The sequence below is a fragment of the Pezoporus flaviventris genome, unplaced genomic scaffold (genome assembly GCF_033815535.1).
Source record: "Pezoporus flaviventris isolate CSIRO_AGI_PZ_B2104156 unplaced genomic scaffold, CSIRO_AGI_Pfla_v1 ptg000078l, whole genome shotgun sequence".
NCBI lineage: Eukaryota > Metazoa > Chordata > Aves > Psittaciformes > Psittacidae > Pezoporus > Pezoporus flaviventris.
In genome coordinates this window covers 18,154,172-18,178,514 of record NW_026892626.1, presented here as the reverse complement: position 1 = coordinate 18,178,514, position 24,343 = coordinate 18,154,172, and the positions used below count along the sequence as shown (strand labels likewise).

Sequence of the window (24,343 nt, the reverse complement as noted above, 5' to 3'; positions counted from 1 at the left end):
AGCCAGGAGCTTGGAGCGGTTGTGGTGAGGCTTTGGATGGCCACGAAGGCGCTGGAGCTGCGGCAAAGTTCCTGTCCCCCCCCAGCCCAGCTCAGCCCCTTGGATTGAGGATGGAGTCTGTAGGTTCATTCATCATGCTGTGTGTGAGTGTGGGGATGAGTTTGTTGGTGTCTCCTTTGCTCCAAGTGATGGAAAACCCGGTCTGGAGGGGATCGTGATCCCAGTTGGAGGGAGACACGATTCGTTCCTGCTTTGTGCTTTGGCTGGGCTTGGGGAGCTCAGGCTAAGCTCCAATGATTCTGTCTGGGTTTCTCCCTCCCAAACTGCTTCTTCCCACCAGCAGGATCAGGGCAAATTCCCCCCTCACATTACACTGAGGATGGGTTTTTCTTTCAGTACCTGGGGGATAAACCTCAAAGCTTGCTGGATCCCTGGGCAAAGGCTTATGGATCTCACAGACTGAGCTGGGTGGCATGGGGTGGCCTTTGCTGAGACCCTGGAGGGGACTACAGAGGGGTGGCACTGACAAAGACCCAAGTGGCATTCCCCCATCTGGATAAGCCTGCGGTCCAGCTCCGGATGGGAATCGCAGCTTGGAGAATGACCCTGTCTCCTTGGCTGTGCTGCTTTAAGGACAGCCACAGGGCAGCTCTTCTGTGCCTGGGGTTTGGGCATCCCATCCCCTGTGGTACCCACATTCCTGCCGATGGGGACCCCTGCATCCCAGGGATGGGGTTTACCTCCCCTGGCTGCAGGCACTGGCTTGCTCTCTTACCCAGCTCCCTTTCACGGATTGCTCTTTGAACCCGGGCAGTTGTGCTGCATTTGTAAAACACACCGCTGTAATCAGGGGAACAGCATTCCTAATTGGATTGGAACAGCCTGGAGTAATTGGCTGCTTGGGAGCAGCCGTTTCGAATCAAGCTGTGTGCGCCTTAATAAGTTTGCTCGCCTTTATCAGCTTGGCAAACTCCGCGGTGGAGGTGACCTGGTAAATGATCTCCTGTGTTTCTAAAGCATTTTTCATCCCCGCTGATCCCTTGAGCCCCTTTCTTTCTCTCTTTGAATAACAGACTTGGGGAAACCCCAGAGCACCCACGCTGCAGCTCCTGCTCCGCGGGCAGAGGGGAGGTCCCTGAGGAGGAGATGGTTTGTGATGCTGGGGACACCAATTGGGATGCTTCTTGGTGGTTATCCAGGGTCTCATCCTGCGTGGACCCACTGGGTTTGGGGTTGGGGAAAGGACGGGCTATGGGGGGGTTCCTGATCATGCCCTTGGATGCTGCAGTGGGTGGTTTGGAGGCAGAGCTCATCACCACTGATCCAACTGACATGGGTAGGGCAGGAGGCAGCCTGCTGCCATACCAGCCCTAGGACCACACGGTCCTCAGGAGCACAGGGACCAGCCAGGCTGCCTGTCGCTGATTAAAGGTGGTCCTGTGGTAAACTGCAAGGCTGATGGTAGGTCTGTGCGTGGATGGAGCATTACCATCACTGAGCATCCCGCAGGCTGGACCACTGCTCCCTGGTACCCTGGGGGTGCTGGCACTGATCAGCTTCACCCTCTCTGCTGCTTTATTTTCCCCTTTTGCTGCTCACCCATCACTGTTGCACATTGGCAGGGAGCTCCCATAGCCACAGCTCGGATGTTTGATCTCTTCCCCCTGGCAGCCATTGCATGCTCTCTTTGGCCGTAATCCAGCCCCTCAATAGAGCATCTTCCTCCACAGAGCACCAGCTTCTGCACGTCCACAGTGTCCTGGCTGCCCCTGGGCTGCCTTAGCCCCTGCTCCCCAGGAAGCTGCTGAGCCATCATCCCTGTCATGGGGCTTCCTGGGACCTTCCTGTTCCTACTGGTGCCCGGTGTCTCCTCAGTGGAGACAATCAGCTCCAGGGTTCACAGCACCCTCGGTCAGGGCTGAGGCAGTGGTGATGTAGTACGTGAACGGCTGCGCTTGCATCTCATCAATCAGGGCTCAGAAGCACCGAGGCTCCCTCCACATCCGCAGTGTCTGTGCTGCTCCCGCCAGCACTTGCAGCCCATCCATAACCGGGCCCGTGACGGCCCCGGATGCTTTCATCTGCCTCTGCCAAAGCAGCCCCGTGGCTCCTGCAGGATGCGAGCAGCCTTGTGGCTGTAGGTGCCACCCGAGGGTGCTGAGCCCCAATGGAGGGCTTATGCAGCAACCGCGTGGTGTGCACCGGCCTTGGGAGCAAGGTGAGGTGTTGGGGTGCAGCAGTGCCTGTCCCTTCTCTCCCCAGGGGTGAGGGTAAATCCCCCCCAGCATCATTCCCTGCTCTGCACTGGGAATGGTCAGCAAGGCATGGTGCTGGCACTCGGTGCCCATCTCAGTGGCATTGCTCCTGCCTGTGGAAGGCAGCTCTGTGTAATGGACACCAGCACCACCAGCAGCAGGAGACCTTCCAATGGGATCACCAAGCTCTTGGAAAGCTGCAGTATCAGAGCTGCAGTTGAGGATGTACAAGCAGAGGGGGAAGGCACTTGGTGCACTGGCAGGGAATAGGGGATTGGAGATGAACTGGGCACCAGATCCCTGTCCCATTGTCCTTGCACAGTCATCCTTGGGCAGCCATAAGGCATGAGGGTGGTCTAAGGGCACCAAGCACCAGGAACACTGGAACTGCTCATTTCAGAACCCCTTTATTTTCAAAATGTCCTCATTTTGCTAAAAAATTGCTTCTGTTTGTTGGTTTATATCCCTGAGCTGCTGGCAAGGCAGTGAGCTCATCCTGGCCCAGTGGGGTCCTGGCTGATGCTGGGCTCCCTCCTGCATCATGAACCCGTGCTCATCCAAACATGGGGCTGGGAAGCCTCGGGCACAGCAGCTCACAGTGCTCAAGGCTCTCCCTCTTCACCACTGCAAGCCCCAGCTCATGTTTTAAGCCTTTTTCCTCAGTTTTGAAGGTGAGAAAGGAAAAGGAGCTGCTCCTTTGACCGGGCCAGAGCAGCATCAAGCACTAGGGGAGCGCTGGCAGTGCCAAAAGCAGCACCAGCTCTCCACCTTTCCAGCGCCTGTGTTTTGATGAAGTAGCTCAACAGGGATATATCCATGCCAAACTCTTCCAATTGGAGAGACTGCTATTTTCCAACAACAATAACGTGTATCGTCCCCCCCACCCCAACCCAAACAGGGAGCTGGAGCCGTTCCCACACGCCCCAAGTGAAACCGTTCCTTGCTGCTGATGGCTTGCGCAAACCCAACAAGAGCTGGCAAGTGCGGTGCGGCAGAGTTTGGATGTGGTTTTAGTTATCGCACTGCTCCCGATAACAGATTCGCTTCCTCGTCATCATCCCCTGCCCCCCTTTTCCCTGGGGAGCCCCGGCGGGGAGCGCTGGACGGGATCTGCAGCGCACTCGCGCTGTTACATCCGCTCCTTGACAAGCCGCGGCGCAGGATGGGGCCGGCAGCCACGAGAGGGCACAAAGCCCCGTCCTGCTGCGCCCAGGCAGCCCTGAACCCATTCTGGCGTTGCAGCCTTGCCACCCTGCGTCCCTGGTGTCATTCAGCCTCGGCACCCTGCAGCCAGGCCAAGGCACGGCCACGCAGGAGCATCACTGCCTCCCAACGCTGCCGTGTCAGCGCAGCTCTGCACCCTTCGGGTCCTAGGCTGCGGCTCTCCCCCTCCATGCTTTGGGAGACTCGTGGGATCTAATTACAAGAAGAGCTAATTGCATTAATAGGTTAATTAAGACACCGCTGATTTCAGACACAAAAAGGGGAGGCTTTCCATGAGCCTCCGTGTTCTGAGGCATGTGCTGGGATAGACCCGGGGGCACTTCAGTGAAGCCAAAGTGGGTGCCAGAAAGAACAGCCCCGTGGGAGTCCCCAGCACCGGGTCTTGGCTGGTTTGGTGATGGCACAGGCTGCCAGGAGGGCGCAGCCAGGATGCGGTGGTGCCATCACTGCAAGCAAGGCCTGGGCAGAGCACCCAGGGGTGCTGCGGGGTGCAGCTCCCACATCCCACTGATGCTGTGGCACTGGATGGGAAGTTTCCTTATTTAGCACCCTGGTTACCTTTGGGCCCCAGGGAATGGGGGATCCTCAGCAGCAGCAGGGAACCACCTTATCCCACCCCATCACCCATCGCACGCACACGTGTTAAAACACAACACCCAAACTGCTGCTCTGGGGCTTATTTCGGAAGGTGCAGGGGAATGGCCGGAAACCCGGGACTGCCCTTCCCAAGTACAACAAATACATGCACAGGGGGGGGTGTGTTTCCACACCTGCAATGGGCGCAGCTTCATAAGCGCTGCTCATTGAGTGCTAATTGTTCTGTCGAGGTGACGGCTCTTTAGTCCCAGCCGAGGGCGTTGCAGCCTCCCATGTGCATCCACAAAACCCTTCTGCAGCCTCCTTTTTCCCTGTGAGGCGCTGGCACAGGGTGCCCAAAGAAGCTGTGGCTGCCCCATCCCTGGCAGTGCTCAAGGCCAGGTCGGACACGGACTTGGAGCAAGCTGCTCTAGTGGAAGGTGTCCCTGAGGTTGGAGCTGGATGGGCTTTAAGGTCCCTTCAACCCAAACCATTCCATGGTCCTGTGATTCTTTTAAAAGGGAGAAAATCGGGAAGTCAGCGCCAGGCTCTTCCCCTCCAATGTCCTGCAAGCGGTTCCCCCTGACTGTGGCTTCTCAGCGGGGTGGGGGGGGAGCCAGGGCTGGGGTGTCCCTGGGTACCCCACGCGTGTGCCCCGTCCCGCCCCCCCTCCATCCCATCCCATCCCATCCCATCCCATCCCATCCCATCCCATCCCCCGGGGCGTTGCCGCCCCCGCCCCGCGTGGGGGGCGGTACGCGAGGGCCGGGCAGGGGGCGCGGAGCCGGGACTCGGGGGGGGGGGGGGGTTGTGTGTGTGCAGCGGGATGCGCTGCCCATCGGGGCCGGTCGCGGCCCCCGATGGGATGTAGCGGGCGGCTGCTGGGACCCGTCGGGGGCCGCCGCGCCTCGCTGCTCCTCACCATGATCCTCTTCTTCACCTACTTCTTCTATTGCCTGCCGGGGCCCTGCGAGCCGCTGCCGCCCGCCCTGCTGCTGCCGCCCCCCGCCGCGCTCCCCGACGGCGCGGGGCTGGGGGCTGCGGGCGGCGGTAGCCGGCGGTTCCCGCAGGCCATCATCGTGGGGGTGAAGAAGGGCGGGACGCGGGCGCTGCTGGAGTTCCTGCGGGCGCACCCCGGGGTGCGGGCGGTGGGTGCGGAGCCCCACTTCTTCGACAGGTGCTACGAGAAGGGGCTGCGCTGGTACAGGTAAGGGCGGGGGGGGGGACACGCCGCTGGTCGGTAGTGAAGCGCTGAGCGGGTCTAATCGCTGACCGTAGCGTGGAGGTTGGGGTGGGGGGTGATGGCAACAGGCGGGTTGGGGATGGGGATAACGGGGGGTCGAGGGGAATTAATGGGGGGGGGGGGTGGGGGTGGGATGCGAAGGGAGCCGAGCCGCGGGATCACAGGGGAGAGCAAGCTCCCACCCCTGCTCGCCGAGGAAGGGGAGGAAAAGCTTTCGGTGACGGCGCTGAAGTCGGGAGCGGTGGGAAGGCGAGCGCCGGTCCTGCCGGTCCTCCCTAATGCCCCCATTGCCGTGTTCTTCCCTGTTCCCGTGTCCCCCTGTTCCCCATCCCGCAGCCCAGGTGGCTGGGAGCGGGACAGCCCATCAGCAGAAATCTACCTTTTTTCCCCTCTGATTATCCATCCTTTGTGATTGTAACCTTTAATACCTGATTATCACACGTCCCAGCGTTTCCCCACCGGCTTCCCTTAGGAATTCTTTTATTCGAGTAGCTTATAAAGATAAAGGGAGCAAGAACCTCGGCTTGCAGGAGCGGGCTTGATCCTGGCTGGAAACACGAAGGCAGGGGTAGGGTGAAACAGCATCGCTTGGATCCTCGGTTGTGTCAAAGGGCAGAGCCGGCTGATTCAAGGGAGTTGCTTTGGTTGTGAGGGTTTCAATGGAATTGAACTCTTCAGGCGATAAAGCACTCGGAAGAGCAGCTACTGTGCATGTGGTGTCTATTAAAGTCCCGTCTCCCGGCCAACTCCAGAGCGGCCGGGCCAAGCGGAGTCAGAGCGTTAAGTCCCACGAAGCCCGTGAAAGGATCTGGTCCGTTGTTTTGAAGCGAATCCAAATGTGTAGGTTTATAAAAGCGCTGCGGTGTTCCCGGGGAAACATCTGAAAACAATAAGAGGAGTAGCTCTCCCTGTCCTTCCTGCCGCTCCATCCTCTTCTCCCTCGGGAATACTGCGCTCTTCCGTGTTCTTAATGTTTCAGGGGAGGTTGCAGCCTGGGCGAAATCATAACCTGTGCAAAGCGGTGTGTTTAATGGGAAGTGTAATTTTAGTGGTAATTTTACCCGCAGAGTTTCAGCTCTGTGAGACCACATCTGGGCTGTAAAGTTCCTGCCTTAACGCACCTTCAGACGCAGTAAGTAGCGCGCTTATTTTTATGGCTGTATTAATACCGCCGTCATTTATCAGCTCATTTCTCAGTCCCATTTGTAGCTGCGCTGCTCGAGGAGCAATAACGATGATAACTCACCTTTTGGGGTGAGGGTTCCAACGTAGGTCTTGCTTGGCAGAATGGGAGTTTAATGACTGGTGAGCACATAATTAAAGAGGGAAGATCGAAAGCTTTCATATCGCCGTAGCCCGGTGAGACACAGCGAGGGAAGAATGAATAAATCTTAGTTCTGGATTGCTGCGTAGTGAGGTTTGAGTGCAGGGAGCCTGGCCTGAGCCCAGCGCGATGTTTTCAGATCATTCTGCATATGGTTATGGTAAATTTGGAGGGCTAGAGCAGGGCAGGGTTTCGGCAGGGCCAGACGCATCGCAGGGGAGAAGCTGCATCCTTTCTAGCGAGGGAAAAATCAGTAGTTGTTTTGCTTTAGCTCTGCGCTGGGTGAGCGTGTTTTCAATCACACACACAACTATTTGCCATAGTTTCCTCTTCTTTGTGCCTCCCTTGTTTTGTCTTCTTACAAGACCTTCCTATACCAAGGGTATTTTTCCCTGGGAAAGCCAGACGGAGCTAAATGTTTGAAGCTGGGCTGTGCTGGAGAGGAGGGGAATAGAAGTTGGACAGAAGTTCAGGTTTTTCCAATGAACATCTCAAAGTGGTGTAAACATTGCTGAAATATTTGAGCGTGCTAGGAAACCAAAATTACACCAAGTGCTGCTCAAGCCAAGATATTTGGCCTGAAGGCACCTGTAGGTCCTTGCTTGTCTGAAGTAAATGTGGAAAAAAGAATCCCTTGGAAATATCGCCATGGAATGGTTTTGTTCTTTCTTGGTAGCTCAGTTCTGCAGTGATTTCCCTGCTGTGGCCAGGAGTATCTGCTTGTGGGTGCGGAGTAGTTTACACTAGAACATAAGTTACTGCCTGCAGCCTTTTGTTCTTACTGGAACGTTTTGTTTTATTTAAATTAGGAATAGTCCAAAGTCCCTTTTATTATGTAGCTCTTTTTTTGCTAAGGAAGATAAAAATACTCTGCAAAAGCAGCGTCCGTATGGAATTCCTTGAGTTACTATAGGTTTAGCTAATTATAAGAAGATTAAACACCTTTTGGAGACAGCAACATAAATTACCTAATGGATAATCCAAGCATGATGTGACCTTTTATCCTAAAGCAAAGCATTGTATTCATTTTTTTGGCACTCAGAACTGCTTAAAGTAAACTGAAACAGAGCGATGAAGGATGTTGATGTGTGATGAAGGGTGTTGGTGTGTCTAGAGCTCCGCTCAGGCGGCGGTTTGGGGGTGCGAGTGTCTGGTTTGGGGATGTGAGTGTCCTATTAGGAACCCGGGACACTGCCTGGCTGCTTTTGGGGTACATAGGTGAATGCAGACATTAAGAACTTGGTTGAACCTGAGTTGTTTGCAGTGATATTGAGAACTTCATTGTGACAAAATGAAGGGATGCTGGGTGCAATGGCATGGGGCAAATCCTGCCCTTGCTTGTGTGAATTGAGAACTGCATGGGTGTAACTCCTCTGTGGCTGCAGAGCAGCACCCACTTTCACCCCAGGAGCTTCTTGGTATGACAGAGAGCAGAGTTTGTGTCACAGGCGGCATTTGGGGTGCCTTTGGGAGCAAGCAGGGCCATGGGCTGTGTGCTCTGGTGGAGGCTGCTCCACGGGTGATGTTTGGGGGTGTAGCTGGGATCTCTGTATGGGATTGTTCCCTTTCTGGCTGCCAGAGCTGCGCTTGTTTCCCACGGAGCTGCCCGATGCTGCTCGGAGGTTTGGACCGCTCTGTCTGCCTGGCACCGTAATGCAGCACGGATGCAGTCCTGTGGGAAAAGGGGAAGAGGGAAAAGAGCAGGAGACACGGTGGATAACGGCGGCTTTGGAGCAGCGCAGGGAAAGGACTTTGCAGATGCTGGTTTGCATGAAAGGGAGTTTGGGGGAATTCATGTTGAGAGCACTCGGTCTGATGTCGCTTACCCACAGAAGAGTTTCCCCGTCTCCATCTGCCAAAACTTTGCAGCGACATCAGCTCAACGTGATGCTTTTCCTCTGTTTTGTATTATTTATGATCTGAGTCCCTCTTTTCCATCACCTCTTCCTGCCTTTTTCCAGTAGCCAAAGAAAGAGTTACACAGGAATGAGGCTGGGCCAAGGCTCCCAACAACCCTTCACATCCCTGAGTAAAGCACGCACAAGAAAGCAGCATTGGGATTGTGCTCAGTGAAACCGCACCCTGGGTGATGGCGCGTGCTGGATTTCATAGGAATTATAAAAAATTCCTTATTTTCTTACACTTTGGGGCCAGAAGTAGTTAAAAACACTATGGGATGGCTCAGCAGTTGGTAAACACCTCTTGGTCCGTGTATGGGCTGGAGGCACACAGTGAATGGGCATCCTCTGACATTGCACAGCCATCCCAGGGATCCAGACCTCTGTATTTAGGTTTTTATTGTCATTTCCCCTTTTGATCTGATGCAGCACATGAAGAGGAGGAACTTTTCACGTGCTTCATCATGGATTACACTGTGATTTCATGCGTGCATTGAGCAGTGCCAGCGGTGTCCCAGCTTGGGAGCATCTGTGTGCGCCCAGGGGAGGCAGGCGGTGAGCAGAGAGCTGCTCCATGTGATGCGGGGTTGGGCTGGGTTTTCCCCCCCTTTTCCCTCTCCTTCAAACCCATTCATGGGAGCTAATAATGTCCTTGAAAGGCATCCAGGATTTCTTGAGCCAGACTTTGTTATCTCCAAACCTTGCAACCCTGAAGCTTTTGAGCGGCAGGGAAAGGACGCGGCTCCAGCGCTGCTCTTTTGACTTTTGCTGTGAGTGTTATTGGCAGTTGAAAAGTGGAGCTAAGTAGATGCCTTGAGGGGGTTTTTGTGTGTGTTGTGATTGTACAGACAGATCAAGACACTCTATAGCGCAAGCTGTTGAATAAAATCCGAGGTTTCGGCTACCCTGGAGTCACCCGGCTGCGTTTTGGCAGGGAGCTTGTATCCCTTTCCAGGGGAGCTTTTCACAGGCACATTTAAGAAACACATAGGTGGGAAGAGACAAAAGAACCTTGCGAGGAGTCAGATGGCGATGCACTGAGCCCTGCTCCGGGACATTATCTTTATTCATTGACACCAGCTAATCTGTTCTCCTGATGGACTCACGTTTCAGCGCTCCGTGTCTGAGTGGCCCTTGTTTTCCTTGGTGCATTTGCAGGGACTCAGTCCTGCAACGTGCTCCTTGTGCTTTACTGCTTTGTGAGCTCTTCTTTCTTCCTCCTTTTTTTATCTTTCATTGCAAAAATTGAGCCTTTCTCTATCAGCTTCCCCTCTCCTCACCCCCGTGTCCCGAAAATAAATCCTCAAATGCAAAGGAAAAATGCAGGAAACCTGAGAAAAAGCTGAGATTTTGTAACCAGGAAGAGGTATTTTAAAGCTTTTATTTAATGCACTTTGCTTTTATTCAGTGCTTTAGACCCAGCCCTATGCTTTCAAGGCCAGGTTGGAAGGGGCTTGGAGCAGCCCAGTCTGGTGGAAGGTGTCCCTAGAGGAACAGGATGAGCTTTAAGGTCCCTTCCAATGGGATACACTCAGGGCTTAAGCACTGTGTGCATCCCGGGTCTCCCTGCCATGGCGTGCCCCTGTTTTACTGCTGCCTGGCTTTGGGAAGCGATCCGTAATCCGTGCGAAGTTTGGTCTTCTGCAAACTGCTTTCACGTGGGATTAAAAATAGCTTCAACTGCCATGATGAGGAATTAACATTTGAAACTGTTTAAAGGCAGATATTACTGAGGGCAGGCAAGAGGGGCTCTGCCTGCCTCCTTTAGGGGGGTCTTTCCCACCGCACTGAGTCAGCGATGGGGTGGGGAGCACGACTTGGCCATCCAGCCCCCCGTTTCCACGCTGATGTTATTCCCTTGCTTTCACGTGGCAGCTCCCGAGTTTCACTCCCGCTCCAAAGCCCGTGAAGTTCTTCTTGCTGATACAAGCGGGTTTGAGAGTCTGAATTCCAGCCTGGCTCAGCTGCAAGGCAGCGTTAAGCCGGGTTATTCCATGTGTTGTTACGTAGATAGCGTCAGGCTAAAGTGATTAAAGCTGCGTGTTGGTGTTGGCTGTGATTTCTAGCGGGTGAAAGCTGGGTCTTGCAGAGTGGAATGAGCCACGGTCTTCCCGGCTGAGGAATGCTTTCTCTGCCGCTGTCTCTTAAATAAATGGTGGTTTCACAGACAGGCTGTGCAGTGGGGTGTGCAGGAGTAACCCGAGTGTCTAAAGGATCTTAAGTCTGCCAGCGCTGCTATCCCAGACTGCTTAAATAAGTACATAAAGCTGGGCAGCAAGGAATGATGGGGCTGGTTTAAACAGTGAATTTTATGTGAACTGATGCCTTTAGAATGATGCTTCTCTATTTATGCCCCTTTTTCTTGGGCTAGAAATTTAAATGTATAAACAGGGACCGTTTTTTTATCACCTGCATGTAAGCTCTCTGAAAAGATGCCAAACATGATGAAAAGTTCCCAAAGAGCAGCAAAAGCTGCAGGGTTTCTGTTTGCTGAGCTATTGAGGAGCAACAGTCATCACGGAGTAAGAGTTTTGGGGTTTCATCCTCAAACTGTCATGGTTTGGTTTTGGTTTTCAGAGGTGGTTTTTAGATGCAGACAAGGCCGGTGGATTTCGAGGGTGCTCTTATGCAAGGAGAGGCTATTACTTAAGAGAGTTCAAAGCTTATTTATAAAACAGTAATTACCATCCCCTGGGATGGGAGCGGGCAGCTCGCATCCAGCCAAGGAGGGGGCTACAACAGTTAATTGCCAAATATGCTTAAAAGCTGCTTCCTGACCTTTTAGGAAACTTTTAGCTGGAACAGGCTCGGGCAGAGATTGAAAACCTGCCTAATGAAAGGCCAGGTTTAATACCAGGACTTAGCTCTAAATGGCTTTTCAAAGGGCTTTGGAAATCCTCCTGCTTAGGAAGACGGCGTCGGAGGGATGCTCCGGTATCCTGCAGGACCGTGCTCTGCCCCAGAGCGAGGGCTGATGCGGCTGGGTGAGACCTGAGCCTGGTGGCTTCTACCCCATATCCCAGCTTTTGGGTTGGCTGAAAGGGGTCAGGAGGGTGGAATTCCCTGGAGCTCTTTGGTGTGATCTGCTCTGCCCTTACTTGGGTCCTGTGAGGCGCCCCCCCTGATGCCCTCCTCTATGGAGCATCTTGGATGACTCAGTTTAATCTCTGCCCTTGCTCTCGCACTGTATTTCAGCCCTCCAGTGGGATCCAAGCCATGTGCTGTGAGGGAGATGGAGATGCTCCATGAGCCCCAGCACCAAGGAGGTGCATTTTGCCTGCCTGACCCTGCCTGTGCCCAGTGTCTCTGCCCACCGTGTCCTCCCTGACCTGCTTCAGCAAGCTGAAAGCTCCTCAGCTTCTCTACCTGGAAGGGTGAGGAGCCGGTGGAACTCTTGGATCTCCCTGTGTGCCTCCCAACACATTCCTCTCCGAGTTTGTTTAGAAGTGTTTGAAAGTGAGGAGCAGAGGGATGTTCTGCATGACTTACAGCCTGTCTTTGAAAAGCACTTGGTTGCAAGCCCAAAGTGCAGTTGAGAGTGGAGGCAGCCTGGCCAGGTCTGGTCCACTCAGGGAGGTGTTTCTAGATGGGGTTTTCCTTGCAGGAGGATGTCCACGCTCCCCTTTAGTGGTAATGGTCCTGGGTGGAAAAATCACAGCAACCCATGTGATTTTGCCCCTTCTCCCTCCGTGCAGAGACAGCTCGCAGATCACAGGAGTCTGAACGTCCTCAGGATTATTCATGCATCCTTTAAGTGAGTCACTCTTGATCTGAAGAGTCGTTTGAAATGCAAATAGGGGTATTGCAGTCAGTCAGTCAGGCCGCTGGGGCGGTAACCGGGGCGCAGAGCCAGGCGCTGGCTAGCTGAATTTGAACCCGCAAGTGGTCCCAGTGCACGGGGTTGTCAATCCTGACCCTGGGTGCTGCTGGTGCTTGCAGGCAGTGGGATGATTCTGCCTGCAGAGATCCAGGCTTTGCATGGCTGGGATGCTCTAGAGCCGCAGACCAAAAGGAGCATCCCTGTTCTGGCACATGACCTGAGCCACCCTGACCTGGAGCACGCAGAGCGCTGGACCCAGCACCATTTGAGACTAAAATACAGGGTGAAATGGTTGAATTTAGCTTCTCAGACACAGGTGCAGAAAACTGTAATGGTTTGGGCTGTTAAAGCACCAGCATAGGAATGTTTTAGGTGGCCGAGGGGAACAGCAGCACTTTGGGAGCAGGATGTGGGAGGGATTTAATATGCCAAACGTGCTCTATCGAGGCAAACCCTTGGCCAGGCAGGGACATGAGGGGAATAAAACACCTCTGGTCCAGTGCTGGGGGTGGCACAAGCATCCCAGGAGGCCCAGATCACCGTGCATTTTAACACACCAAATTGATTACAAGCAGAGGAGAATTACATTAATATAGTCACTTGTCACTGAGGTCTTATTAGTAATCTCCACTCATTAGTCTGGAGAGAATAAGGATGTGACCTTGTTAAGCGTCCTTGCAGAGCTGACCACTTAGCTATTGACTTATTACTTAAACCCTAAACAGTGTGTGTGTGGCTGTGGCTGTGTGTGCACCCACCCATGGGTGCCCAGGAGGTGTTTATAGGTGAAATGAAGAGCTGCCCATCTCGCCAGCACCCTTTGGGCTGGTTCAGCTGGTGAATTAGCAGCCGCTTTCAGTGGGCACTGTGTTCTGGGGAGGGAGAAAAGAAGAGCTGGTGGTGATTGATGGGAAGGGACAAGCAAAGTGACAGACCACATCCCCGGAGGCCACATCACGCTTCTGCCTCCTGCCCAGCGCTGCATGGGGCTGGCGGAGCCCTCCTGCATCGCCCAACTTCCCAGCTGCTCCGAGCCCTCAGCATCCCAAACCCTGGTCCTGAGGGGCCTGGGCTGTGGCTGTGGAGGGCAGGATGGCTCCTCTGTGAGCGCAAGCAGGCTCTTCTTGCTGCAGGTGAAATCAAGCCTCCATAGCAAACTACAGCACAGTGAGGAAGGGACTGGGATGCTCCTGATTCCCTGCTGTAGCCTCCTCTCTGCCTCTTTGCGTGGATGGGGCAGGACCCTGAAATGCCTCTGCCACCTCTGCAGTACTACATCAGAATGTTTTCTTTCATTTTCTTCCTTTCTTTTCTTCTTTTTCTTGGGGGTGCTGGTTCTGCCCCAAAAGATTCTCCTATCTGCCATTCGCCATGCACTGAGTGCTGCTGTTCCCATTCCTGCCTATGCTGCTATGTTCCCATGTAATTCCAAGTGACACCGCACCCCCACGGACACCCTACCAGGGAGGAAATGTCAATAACAGTGGAAGCAAAAGAAATCCTCCAATTACCAGGAGCAGGGAAGGGGCTCGATAAATGCCATTGATCAGGCGCTTGTCAGCGCAATCCCTCAACCCTTGTCAATGGATGCTGCGGTGGCTCTCGGGGATGGGTGTGCTGCTGATGGCCAGGAAAAGCCTTTCCCAGCTTCAGACCTGGCTGGTTGAGACCTGCAGGCTCCATCCCTGCGAGTGACAGCCCAGTGGGGTGTGCAGATGGGGTTGGGGAGGGGGAATTGTTCTTTAACAGGAGCATCGGCCGCTTCCTCCGGCTGCCTTTATATCTGAGCAAATCATGTCCCTCTGCCACACAAGCCATGAGAAAAGCGTCAAGGGGCCGCTGCCAAGTACTTTGGGCTGAGAATTTCGGTTTTGTTGAGGGAAGGGACCGTTTGTCTCCATGAAAAGCCCGTTTTGGAGGAGGGATGGAGCTGAACGTCCCCCCCGCCGTGCCGGAGACCCAAGCGTGACAACCTGTATCCGCTCGGCTGCCACCCGTGCGGTGCGGAGCTGCCGCTGGTGCCTCTCCTGCACAAAGGGGCTGGGCTGCTGCCAGGAAGAGAAGGGAGAAAGACATCCCCAAAGGTCTGATCCTGCCCCGAGGGGAGCGCTGGGATGCTGTGGGATCAGGAGATGAGGGTCCGACACTGGTGACAGGAGCATCCCTGCACCCTGCTCTGCATCCATGGAAACCCAGCCTGGTTTGGATTGGAAGGGACCTTAAAGCTCATCCAGTTCCAACCCCTGCCACGGTCAGGGACACCTTCCACCAGAGCAGCTTGCTCCAAGCCCCTGGGTCCAACCTGGCCTTGAGCACTGCCAGGGATGGGGCAGCCACGGCTTCCTACCAGAGTTTGAAGCTTCGATCTCATCGTAGGTAGCATGGTTTAGATGGGAGGGCGAGGGTCCTGGTTCTGTTGTGTGTGATGGTGGGGGAGCATTGCTCTGTGCTGGGGATTGGAGCTCATCTCTGCTGCTTCAACTGCATCCCACAGGGAGGCAGAGGCAGCAGCATCAGAGCCCATCAGTCTGGGGAGGAGATGGGGCTGCTGAGCCTGGTGCAGCCCACGTTGGTCCCAGCAGGTCGCTGTGATGAGCGCAGGCTGTGAGCATGGTGTGATGGCTGATCACCCACTGTGCGGATGGGAGGGACACTGCGTCCTCCATGAGAGCACGCTTGGTCTGATCCTGATCTTGTTACGAGGCAGATAACAAGGGGTGGCCTGGTTCAGTTCTGATCTTGGTATGGATGTTAACAATTAATACTTCTCTGCTTTGAGGTGAGGGCTTGCTGAATTCACAGGACTTAACAGGGATGAGGATAAGGCCTCGGTCATGTAAAAAGTTCATAAAACTCGAACTACTGAACAGGACCCTTGAAGAAGCGATTCCTTCTTAGCACTGATCACTTTCCTGGCACAAAACCTCTTCAAAACACTCCTTCCTTGGCAAACATCCTTTAAAATAAAGGCAAATTGAGGCTTAAACCCTGCCAAGGTTTGGTGACCACTTAACTCCAGCTGTGCACAGCTGTGGGAGCCTCATGTCAGCGTTTGCATCACGGCTCACTGAGTTGCCTGTGAGTGTTAACATACACCTTGTTGTCAGTGGAATTCTGGTTGTCTGATGTCCTGGGCTGATGAATTACATGGCTCTGTGTGTGTGTGTGTGCATGTGTGCAGTGTACCCAGGTCTGACCTGAAAACAGTCCCCAAACCTTACACTTGGGTGAAGCTGGAGCCAAGTTCCTGGATGAAGAGGAAAGGAAACCAATGGGCTTGTGGCTCTATGTGGTTTGAAGTCCACCATGGTTTGAATGTGCCAGTGGATGGGAAGACAGCAATTAGGAGCAGCAGAGGGTGGAAAGATGCTGGGGCAGTGGCTGGGTGTCCTGGCAGGCAGGTAGGTCCTGTGCTGGCTGTGTCACCTCATCCCTGTATGGCCATCACTGTAAGGCCCTGTACATGCTCCGCGTTAGTTGCCCGAGTCACTGTGCAGGCCATAGAGGAGCAGCTTTAAAGAGCAAGTAGAACTATTGCCACTTCAAAACTAGGCTCCGAATTGATGCCAGGACTCCAACAGACTGATGCTTCTTTATTCTCCTTTTAATTAATTCCTTTGCCTCCAGTGAATTTCCATCTTTTCTTTCTCTGCAATCAAAGGGCTGCGAGCAGCCAGGCTCGCATTAGGAACAGACTGATCCAACCTTGTTTTAATCTTCCTGTATCAGTTACTTGTTCTTTTCCTCATGCTGCCACAATGCATCTGAAGCACATATGCCAAGAGATGACTTGTTGCAGGAGAGACGGGGCACGCAAAACCCTGGGGTTTGTTCTCGGCAGGTCTCCTTTGCTGGCAGTTTTGTATGGCAGCAAAAGGGAAGAGTCCAGATACACAAAGGGGCAATTATGCGGTCACCTGAGAAGTGCCTGATGATTTATGGTGTTATTAAAAGGTGATGGTAAGAGTAGAAAAGATTTGTAGCATCTGCATCGAAAACCCCATCCCTGACCCTCACACCCCAGACACCAACATATTAAATATCCAGGCAGGCATTCAAGCCTGCGGATCGCTTTGACAGGGAGCCCTGCACATCTGGTAACACTTGGCCTGATACTTAAGACCCTGGACAGTGTGTAATTAAACATAATTCACTCCTTGCCCTGTTGTGGACTCAAAGAGGCTGTTCCTGCTGAAGGGGGGTCTTTGGAGGAGTCTCTTAGAAGAGGAACTTGCAACCAGAGTTCATGTGAAGATGAAGATGTGCTTTGGAGCGGTCATATCCAGGTGGCAAAAGAGCCAGGCCTGGAGTTTTCATGCTTCATGGGAGCTAAGCCTGATCTGAACCAACAGCTCTACCTTGCTAGTCATGATTGCAGCTCCGAAACAGCCTCCATAGCTCCTAGATCACTTCCTATGTCCAACAGTAATGTGCCAGCATTGGTTGTCCTTGGGCAGACTGCTGCATCTCCTCTTGCCCATTACAGACTGTAGAGGTCCAGGATGATGCTGTTGACTTGGGTGGTAGGAGCCTCTTTCTTTCTTTCTACCTATCCCATTATTTGCTGTTCTGGTTCCCATGGCTGGGTGTTCTGCTCATTAGAGGGACGAAAGCACAGCTGGAAGTGAAAGAATCAAAGGGTGAGACGATCAGAGAAGATGGTTTGTGGTCCCACACCTTGACAAGGATAGCCTGGATGTGTTCTTGCACGTGTTGGTGCACAGCAGGGTCTGTAGTAGGGTTGGAGAGCTGGGATCTGAGAGAAAACACTCTTGTAGCCTCTGGTCCTTCACACCTCCATAGCAGGAGTAGATCCTTCCTCCTACACCCTGGCTGGCATGAATCAATAGGATGCCATTGGCTTTGGTGGAATGATGCTGCTTTGCAGCAGTGAGGTTCCCAACTAGAAACAACATCTCAGTCTGCCAGAGGTGCCTTGGTTTGGGCAAGCACTGAGCTTTAGGTGCAAGTGGTGGAAGGGGCTCTGATGGGCATCTTCACTGCTAGAAGTCTGCACTGTGCTGAACTCGCAGCCTCTGCTTTGTGCTGAGCTGAAAATGAGCAGAGAGTGGGGAGGATGCATGTGTTTTCCGAGAGGAGGGGAGAGCTGGCAGCGCTGGGGGGGATAAAAGCAGCATATGTCTGATTGAATACATGGAGCAATGCAGGCCAGATGGCTGGAAGTCCTAAGAACTGTTTAATAACTCCTAAACTCTTTGCTCTCTGGAGCAAGATGACGGGCACCTGCAATCTCCTGTCTGCTCAGTTTGCCTCCTATGCTGGCTGTGTTACTCTTGGCTTTGGGTAGAGGTCCTAATATTGCTTGTGACCTTCAGAAATGTGTGAAGTTACTATCTGGGGTGTAAGTGCTGAGCATCTTTCAGGGAGCAGCCAGTGATTTGTATGGATGACCCCTCCATCCCATGGATTTGGAAGTGCCTCTGTGGTTGTCCCAGTCCCTGTACGTGTTACAGGGTCTAAAGAGCCCATTCCTGGGGGGTTCTCTTGGTCTAATTCACACTGAGCAGTTTGAAAACAGGAATATCTGTGCCAAATGATGACAAAGTCCATCCCTGGAGCAAAGCACAGGTAGATCCGTGGCACAAGCACACACTGAACTGGGGCAGAGCGAGTTCTGATTTGCACTGTCTGTCCTCTGGCTCTTACCAAACTCTATAACTCACAGAGAAGCTGAGCTCAAACCGTTTGTGCTGCAGCATTTGCCCTTCCTGGGAGAGAATGTGGAAATCAGGTCCTGTCAGGTGTCATCCTCCTCCTGGCAGCATCTGAACCATAGGGCGAGGGAGGAGGGAGGATGTGTTTGAAGGGCTTTGGGGATGGAGATAAAGGTGCCTGCAATGATGCTAGGGATTGGTCCTCAGGATAGTCTTCTGGTGGTTATCCAGTGCCACGCTGTCCTCCCTAGAAGCTAGGAAAGACTTGAAGAGCCTGGGAGGACCTTGCTGGTCCATGCTTCCTTCAGGTGTCCTCATCTTTGCCATGCTCCATCTCTATGGCCAAATATCTTCATTATAGGGATGGTGGTGAGCACAGTGGGACGAGTTAGTGCAGGAGGTGGGTGGAATGGGACAGGCTCAGGGCATGATGAAGGAGGTGATTTAAGGACAGGACCAGGCAGGAACCTGCATCCCCTGGTCCATCAATTCAACCTCCTATGAGGTCAGCAGCCTATTTTCTCCTTCGGTTTCCAAGAGGCTCTGAAAGTGCCAGAATAAGAAGGAAAATGCTGACCAGGCGGTGTTCCTGGCCAGGAGAGGAGAGGTCTGCAGCATCGAGTTGTGCTCTGCTGTGACCACCAGCCAGCTTCCCACATGTGGGAGACGGGGATTGTGCAGGCTGCCATTGGAAATGACCCCAGATCACACCTTCCTGAGGAGCTGCTCTCCAGGAAAGCTTCTGTCTTTGGGAGGACACAAACACAAGCCCTTGGCAGGTCACTGGGGAACCCAAGCTGTTATTTGTTGTGGTCAAAAGTGAAACTTCCTTCAAAGCAGGAGTTTGCTTTCTTCATTTAAACACAAAGCAATAATTTCCCAAAGCCAAGTGAAATGTGGGATGTGGTCGGTGTCGGTGCTTCAAAGCTGGGGAGGTTTTGAGTGGAAAACAGGCTTTTGTGTTCCAGGGGAAAGGCTGATCTTGGCTACTTCAGAACCTTGCAGTCAGCCATCAGGTTTCTCTGTGGATGGTTGATAGATGTAGATATATAGATATAGATACAGATATAGATAGATGTAGATACAGATATATAGATATAGATATAGATAGATATACAGATATATAGAGAGATATAGATACAGATATAGATAGATGTAGATACAGATATATAGATATATATAAAAATATAGATACAGATATAGATAGGTATATAGATATAGATACAGATAGATATATAAATATAGATATAGATACAGATAGATATATAAATATAGATACAGATATAGATACAGATAGATATATAGATACAGATATAGATAGATGGATATATGTATTTTCTCTATAATACCTATTGTTTTGCAGCAGATAAATTGCTTTCAGGGTTGTTGTGTGGTCATTTCAGGGGCTGATCCTGCATGGGTACCATCGCTCTGGGAGCTGCCCCCTCTTGGGTTATCTGTGCTGCTACAGGAGCTGTAGGGACACTTCAGAAACTGAAGAGTTGTCATTTTGGGGTGATTTTTATACAAAACCCCAACCAAACCCAAGTGCCTGGAGCCCTTTGCAGGGAGGGAGCAGAAACTGCAGTGACATGAAGCTGGGCATCCTATATAACGCAGGTTGCAGCTTTTAAAGCCGCACGAAGGGAGAACCCCTCCAATCTGTGCGTGTGCATCTCCTGTTTCAAGGAAAACGAATTGCAAAGAAGAACCAACAAACCCGGGTTAATTCCTCTTTCCCAAGCAGGGCTCCATTCAGCGCTGTAAAAGTCATGGGATTTAGGAATGCGGCGATAGCGTCAGTGTTTTTGGGTAGCGCATCCACAGCGTAGCGCGCTTTCAGGCTTCAGGAGCTGTTTCTGATTAGGATATTTTCTTTTGACAACTTTTTTTTTGCGTTTCAGAAGAAAAAAGAAGGGGAGGGGGAAGGACTTTTTGTAACAGTTGGATGAGAGATGGGGAAAAATCTGTTTGAAATATGCAGGGACCTGAAAGAAAACCTTGAGTGAATAATAAGTTTAACTGACCTTAAAATATCCCATTGCCATGAGGGATTTGAGAGTAATACTTCAAATGGATTTTTGATGAGGCTCTCCAGGCTGTGGGGAATTGAAGATTTTACCCAATACGTTTTCTGATCTAGATTTTCACAATAACCAGGGAAAAACCTATTCTGAAATGCTTAAGGATGTTTTTGGGGTTGGTTTTGTGTTTCTTTTGCTTTAAAGCTCCAGCCAAGCAGGGGAAAACCCATTTCCTGGAAGGTGACTTTCCAGAACTACTTTTATCTTCCCCCTTACATTAAATTTCATCCTAAAGCAGAATTCACCTCGACCCGTGTGGCATCCTCATGGGTACCCGCTGGTACGGTGTGATCCATCACAGCATTGTCCTCATGTCCCTGGAGCCCTGTGCCTATGGGTTCTGGTGGGACCCCGATGTGGTGCCGCTGTCCCCAGCATCACTGTCCTTCCCTCTTTAAAGCCCATATTGGTGGGGATGTTCAGGCAGACACCCATGGGCACATGGTGTGCTAAGGCACAAAGGGAGCCCCAAATCCCAGGACAGGCCATCCCTGTGGTCCTTCATCTCTGAAATGGAAACAACCAGTGCTTTCTGGGCTGCCTTGCTGCCCATCTATCCAAGGGGTTGATACAACCGAAAGCAGGCAGTGATGTCTGATACCCTCAAGGGATGCCCATACTTCTTGCCCTAACTCAGTCCCCAGGGATGAGGGGCAGTGCACATGGGGGCCGGTTGCTTATGGAGGAGCAGTGGCTGGGAGCTGCTGGTGTTCATAGCAGGAGGCTCCTGCTCCCATCATGTAACATGGCTTGAGGGCAGACAAGCATTTCCTCCCTCCCTGCCTTGGTGGTCTTGGTGGAGACATGGTGGTCTTGGGCTCCCAAGGAGCTTGTGAAAGTGAGGCAAGGTCCCATTCAGCTTTATGGGGCAGCAGGATAGAGCCTTGAGCATCCTTGTGGAGCAGAACCTCATGTGGTCCTGCTGCCTCATCATACACCGGTGGGATGATGTGGGCTTGTCACCTCCTCTGCCGAGACATCCAGTCTAGGTCATGCTTTGCCAGATGATCCTTGAGGTCCCTTCCAAGCTGGGGTTCTGTGATTCTATCATTGCTGCACCAGTGCAAAAGGCAATGTGAGATTCATTCCCCTCCTCTAGGAGAGCACCTTTCTGCTTCTGCCAGCTTCCACACTTCAACCTCCGCTGCTCCACCAGCCATTGCCTTCTGAGGGCTTAGGACTGTCTCAGGTATATACGATGGCACTCAATAACTGGGGAGCAAACAACCTAGTCTTTGAATTTCTCATCCCTCTTTCCAAAGCCCTTTCCTTGCTGCAGCTTCTCCATCCCACATTTACAGTCCTTCCTGTGCTGCAGAGGCACCATTTTGCCTGACCTGAGAATCTTTTCCTCATCAGGAATAGAAGCTGTGGCTCGAGACACGCTAACATCATGGGGCTGGGTGTGCTGGAATGCTGCTTGCTCATTTTGTTCCTTATGAAAAGGCAATTTGGGTACAAACCAGCAGCAGGAATGCAATTCTCTGTCTCCACAAAGCTGGACACCCAAATACCCTGGTACTGAGTGGGACTTAGGGAGCTTGAAGCCCACTAAAGCAATCTCCTTGTGGGACTGGTGTGGGTTTGGGCTGTGCTGGAGTTCCCTTCCCTGAGCCAAGGGCAGTGGTTGGGGTCCCAGCTCCTGCTTGGCCGCAGCTTTCCTTGGAAATGTGCAAACTTCCTATTTTTGATCCTTGTCCTCCATCAAATCCGTCTGGAATTGGGCGCTGGGATCAGACGTGGCTGGGGGAAGGCAGGCAGACAGCCGGGTGGACAGGCAGACAGACCGTGTGATTGCTTAAGCCACATTTCCTTAGGAAGCCAGGCTAAAAATACTCCCAATCCAGTCCTTTTCCCACAGACCGCTCCGCTTGCCACAGACCCGTGCTTTTCCAGTGAAGAAATGTTTTGTTAGAGAATTCCCAGTTGTTCCTGCTGGAAGGAGGGAGGACGGGAGCACTCATGCCAGGGTGAGAGACCCGAACCGGCCAGGCTGTGAGTGAAGCCTCTCCGTCCCCTCCAGGGCCATGGGGCTGGAAACCACCCCCGTATCCTCTCAGCATTCCCGATGTCTCCTCATTCCCTTGCTCTGGAGCTGCAGAAGCAGATTTTGGGTTGTTTTTCCCAGGAAAGTGCGTAATCCACCCACATCTCCCTCCTCGGCGGGGGATTTCCTTCGCCTGGGGACCAGCTGCACCGCAGCACAAGGGGATGGGAAGGATGAGCTCTGCCCTGCTGTGTGCCCAGCAGCATCCCAGCATCCCGAAACCTTGTTTCCAGGCTTGGCTGGCTTTCTGAGGCTTCTCCCTTATCTGCAGAGGAAATGGTTATTAGGTCCTGTGTGATGGGCTGCAGACAGGGAGGGAAGTCCTGCACACCCATGGAAGTGCCTGAGCAGGTTGTCAGGGAGAGGAACCATTTGGCAGCGAGCTGCATGTCACACAGCTCCTCTCCCAGTTCCCTTTGCCTGGCTCCTGTGGTGTACTGGGAGATGCCAAGGGATGGGATGGCATGGAGCAGCTCGGGATGTGTGAGCGATGGTGATGGCTCACATCACCATGCTCCGGGGTGAAGCTCAGCTCTGCTCCTTGCCAGGAAACAGGGTTTTTTTCTGATAGTACATAAAAAAAGGAGCTAAATTTGTTTCCCATCTCCCCCCCGGGCTGTGTTACAAATCTGACACAGATGGGGATTCTTTGTGTTTCTGTGGAAAACTGGATGCATTTTCCATCCCAACAAGAGCAGCACAACAGCATCTGACCCGAGACAAACACCAAACACGCTGCAGTTCTGGTGTCTGTCACTGGTGCAGACGAGCTCCTCCAGCTCAGGGCTGTCACACGTGGGCAGACAGGAGCTGGGATGTGACCATTGCAAGGGGATTAGGTTGGAGTTTCCCCCTGTTATCTCCCCAAAGCTGAGGAGGGAGGCTACAGACTACAGCTCCACGGCACCAGCTGGGGGTTTGGGCTGATGGATGGATGCTCTTGTGATCTCTGCTTTGGGAAGGGAGAGACAAAGGGGTAGTTTGCTCTTTTGGGGGGCTTATGGGCACTCTTTGGGGTTTGCTTTCCAGCCACAGGGTGAAACCTCTCTCCTTCCATATGCAGTTACAGCTCTCTTGGCTGCGAAAGGTGGTGAGGAGGAGGCTGAGCATCTCTGGCTCCATCCCTGCATCATTGCAGGCAGCTCTCCTGGTCAGGCACAACCATCACTTTCAGATGGGTTAACCTTGGACTTCATCAGCTGAACTTGATGATCTCAAAGATCTCTTCCAGCCCAGCTGATTCTGTGATTCTATGGTTCTAAAAGCTTGTGAGGATTCCCCTTCCTCCTGAGCTGGTTCTGATGGGATTCTGGGGAGGCCCCTCAGCAATGAGGTGCTCTTGAAGGGGCTATAAGGACAGCAAAGCAAGGCTTGGCCACTCTTTACTGTGCATGCAGATGTTTTGGACCATGTTTGCTTGGCAGCATCACCACAGAGTGTTGGGTATGCCCAGATCTCTGATAGACTGGCCCAGAGCTGCCAGGCCATACACGGAGAAGGGCAGACATAGAGATGCTGTATGCAACCATTGCTTTCGGATGGGTTAACCTGGGGCAGAGCTGCTGCTTGGAACAACAGGTAGCACACAGCCGTGCCTCCTGCCAGGCTGGGTGGGCAGCAGCCCAGTGATCCCCTCCTTGAGCTGTCAAAGGCATCACAGGAGCAACGGGGAGATGGCAATGGCTGCATCCTGCCAGTGACTGGGGACCAGAGGGTCTATGTTGGTGGCATCGCTGCCTCAGTACATTCCTGCCCCTCCTGCCTCCCCCATGCCCCACTGCAGTGGGTCTGGGGCCACACGCATGTGAAACATCTGCTCCCTGCCCCACAGAGGGTCCCCATGCACCAGCCAAGAGCGGATGCTGCAGATGCTGCTGCTGCTCCTGTGCCAGCTCTTGAACCCAGCCCATGCACCCGCTGGGGTTTGTCTGAACTCAGGTAATTGCACCAATGTGGGGCCTTTCCTCCCTCGGGCCAAACCCTCCGGCTTGTGCATCACTTTGGGGCTGTTTCCTGAAGGTGCTGCTCGCTCAGAGCACAGCTGGGCTGGTCCAGCACCATGCAGAGAGGGCAGGATTGGCACTGCTGGCTCCTGTCCATCCTCCTGCTCCAACCCTGGATGGGTTTCCAGCACTGGAAGGTTTTGATGCTGCAGGATGCAGGGTCCTGCCATGCAGGGTGCTGTGAGGGATGCTCC

At 52.9% G+C, this 24,343-nt stretch overlaps 3 protein-coding genes across 3 annotated transcripts in view; 2 read left to right on the top strand and 1 right to left on the bottom strand.

The window, feature by feature from the left end:
* Nucleotides 1-24,343, bottom strand: part of LOC133279790 (uncharacterized) — a 188,526-nt gene that overhangs the window by 17 nt on the left and 164,166 nt on the right. The window lies entirely within an intron of this gene.
* Nucleotides 1-24,343, top strand: part of MSRB1 (methionine sulfoxide reductase B1) — a 68,863-nt gene that overhangs the window by 17,515 nt on the left and 27,005 nt on the right. The gene's annotated exons all lie outside the window — the stretch shown is intronic.
* HS3ST6 (heparan sulfate-glucosamine 3-sulfotransferase 6) overlaps nucleotides 4,916-24,343 on the top strand; it is a 32,341-nt gene continuing 12,913 nt past the window's right edge. The window contains exon 1 of the mRNA XM_061473311.1: nucleotides 4,916-5,262. Within this exon, the coding sequence (XP_061329295.1) occupies nucleotides 4,916-5,262 (347 nt within the window). The remainder of the gene's footprint in view (nucleotides 5,263-24,343) is intronic.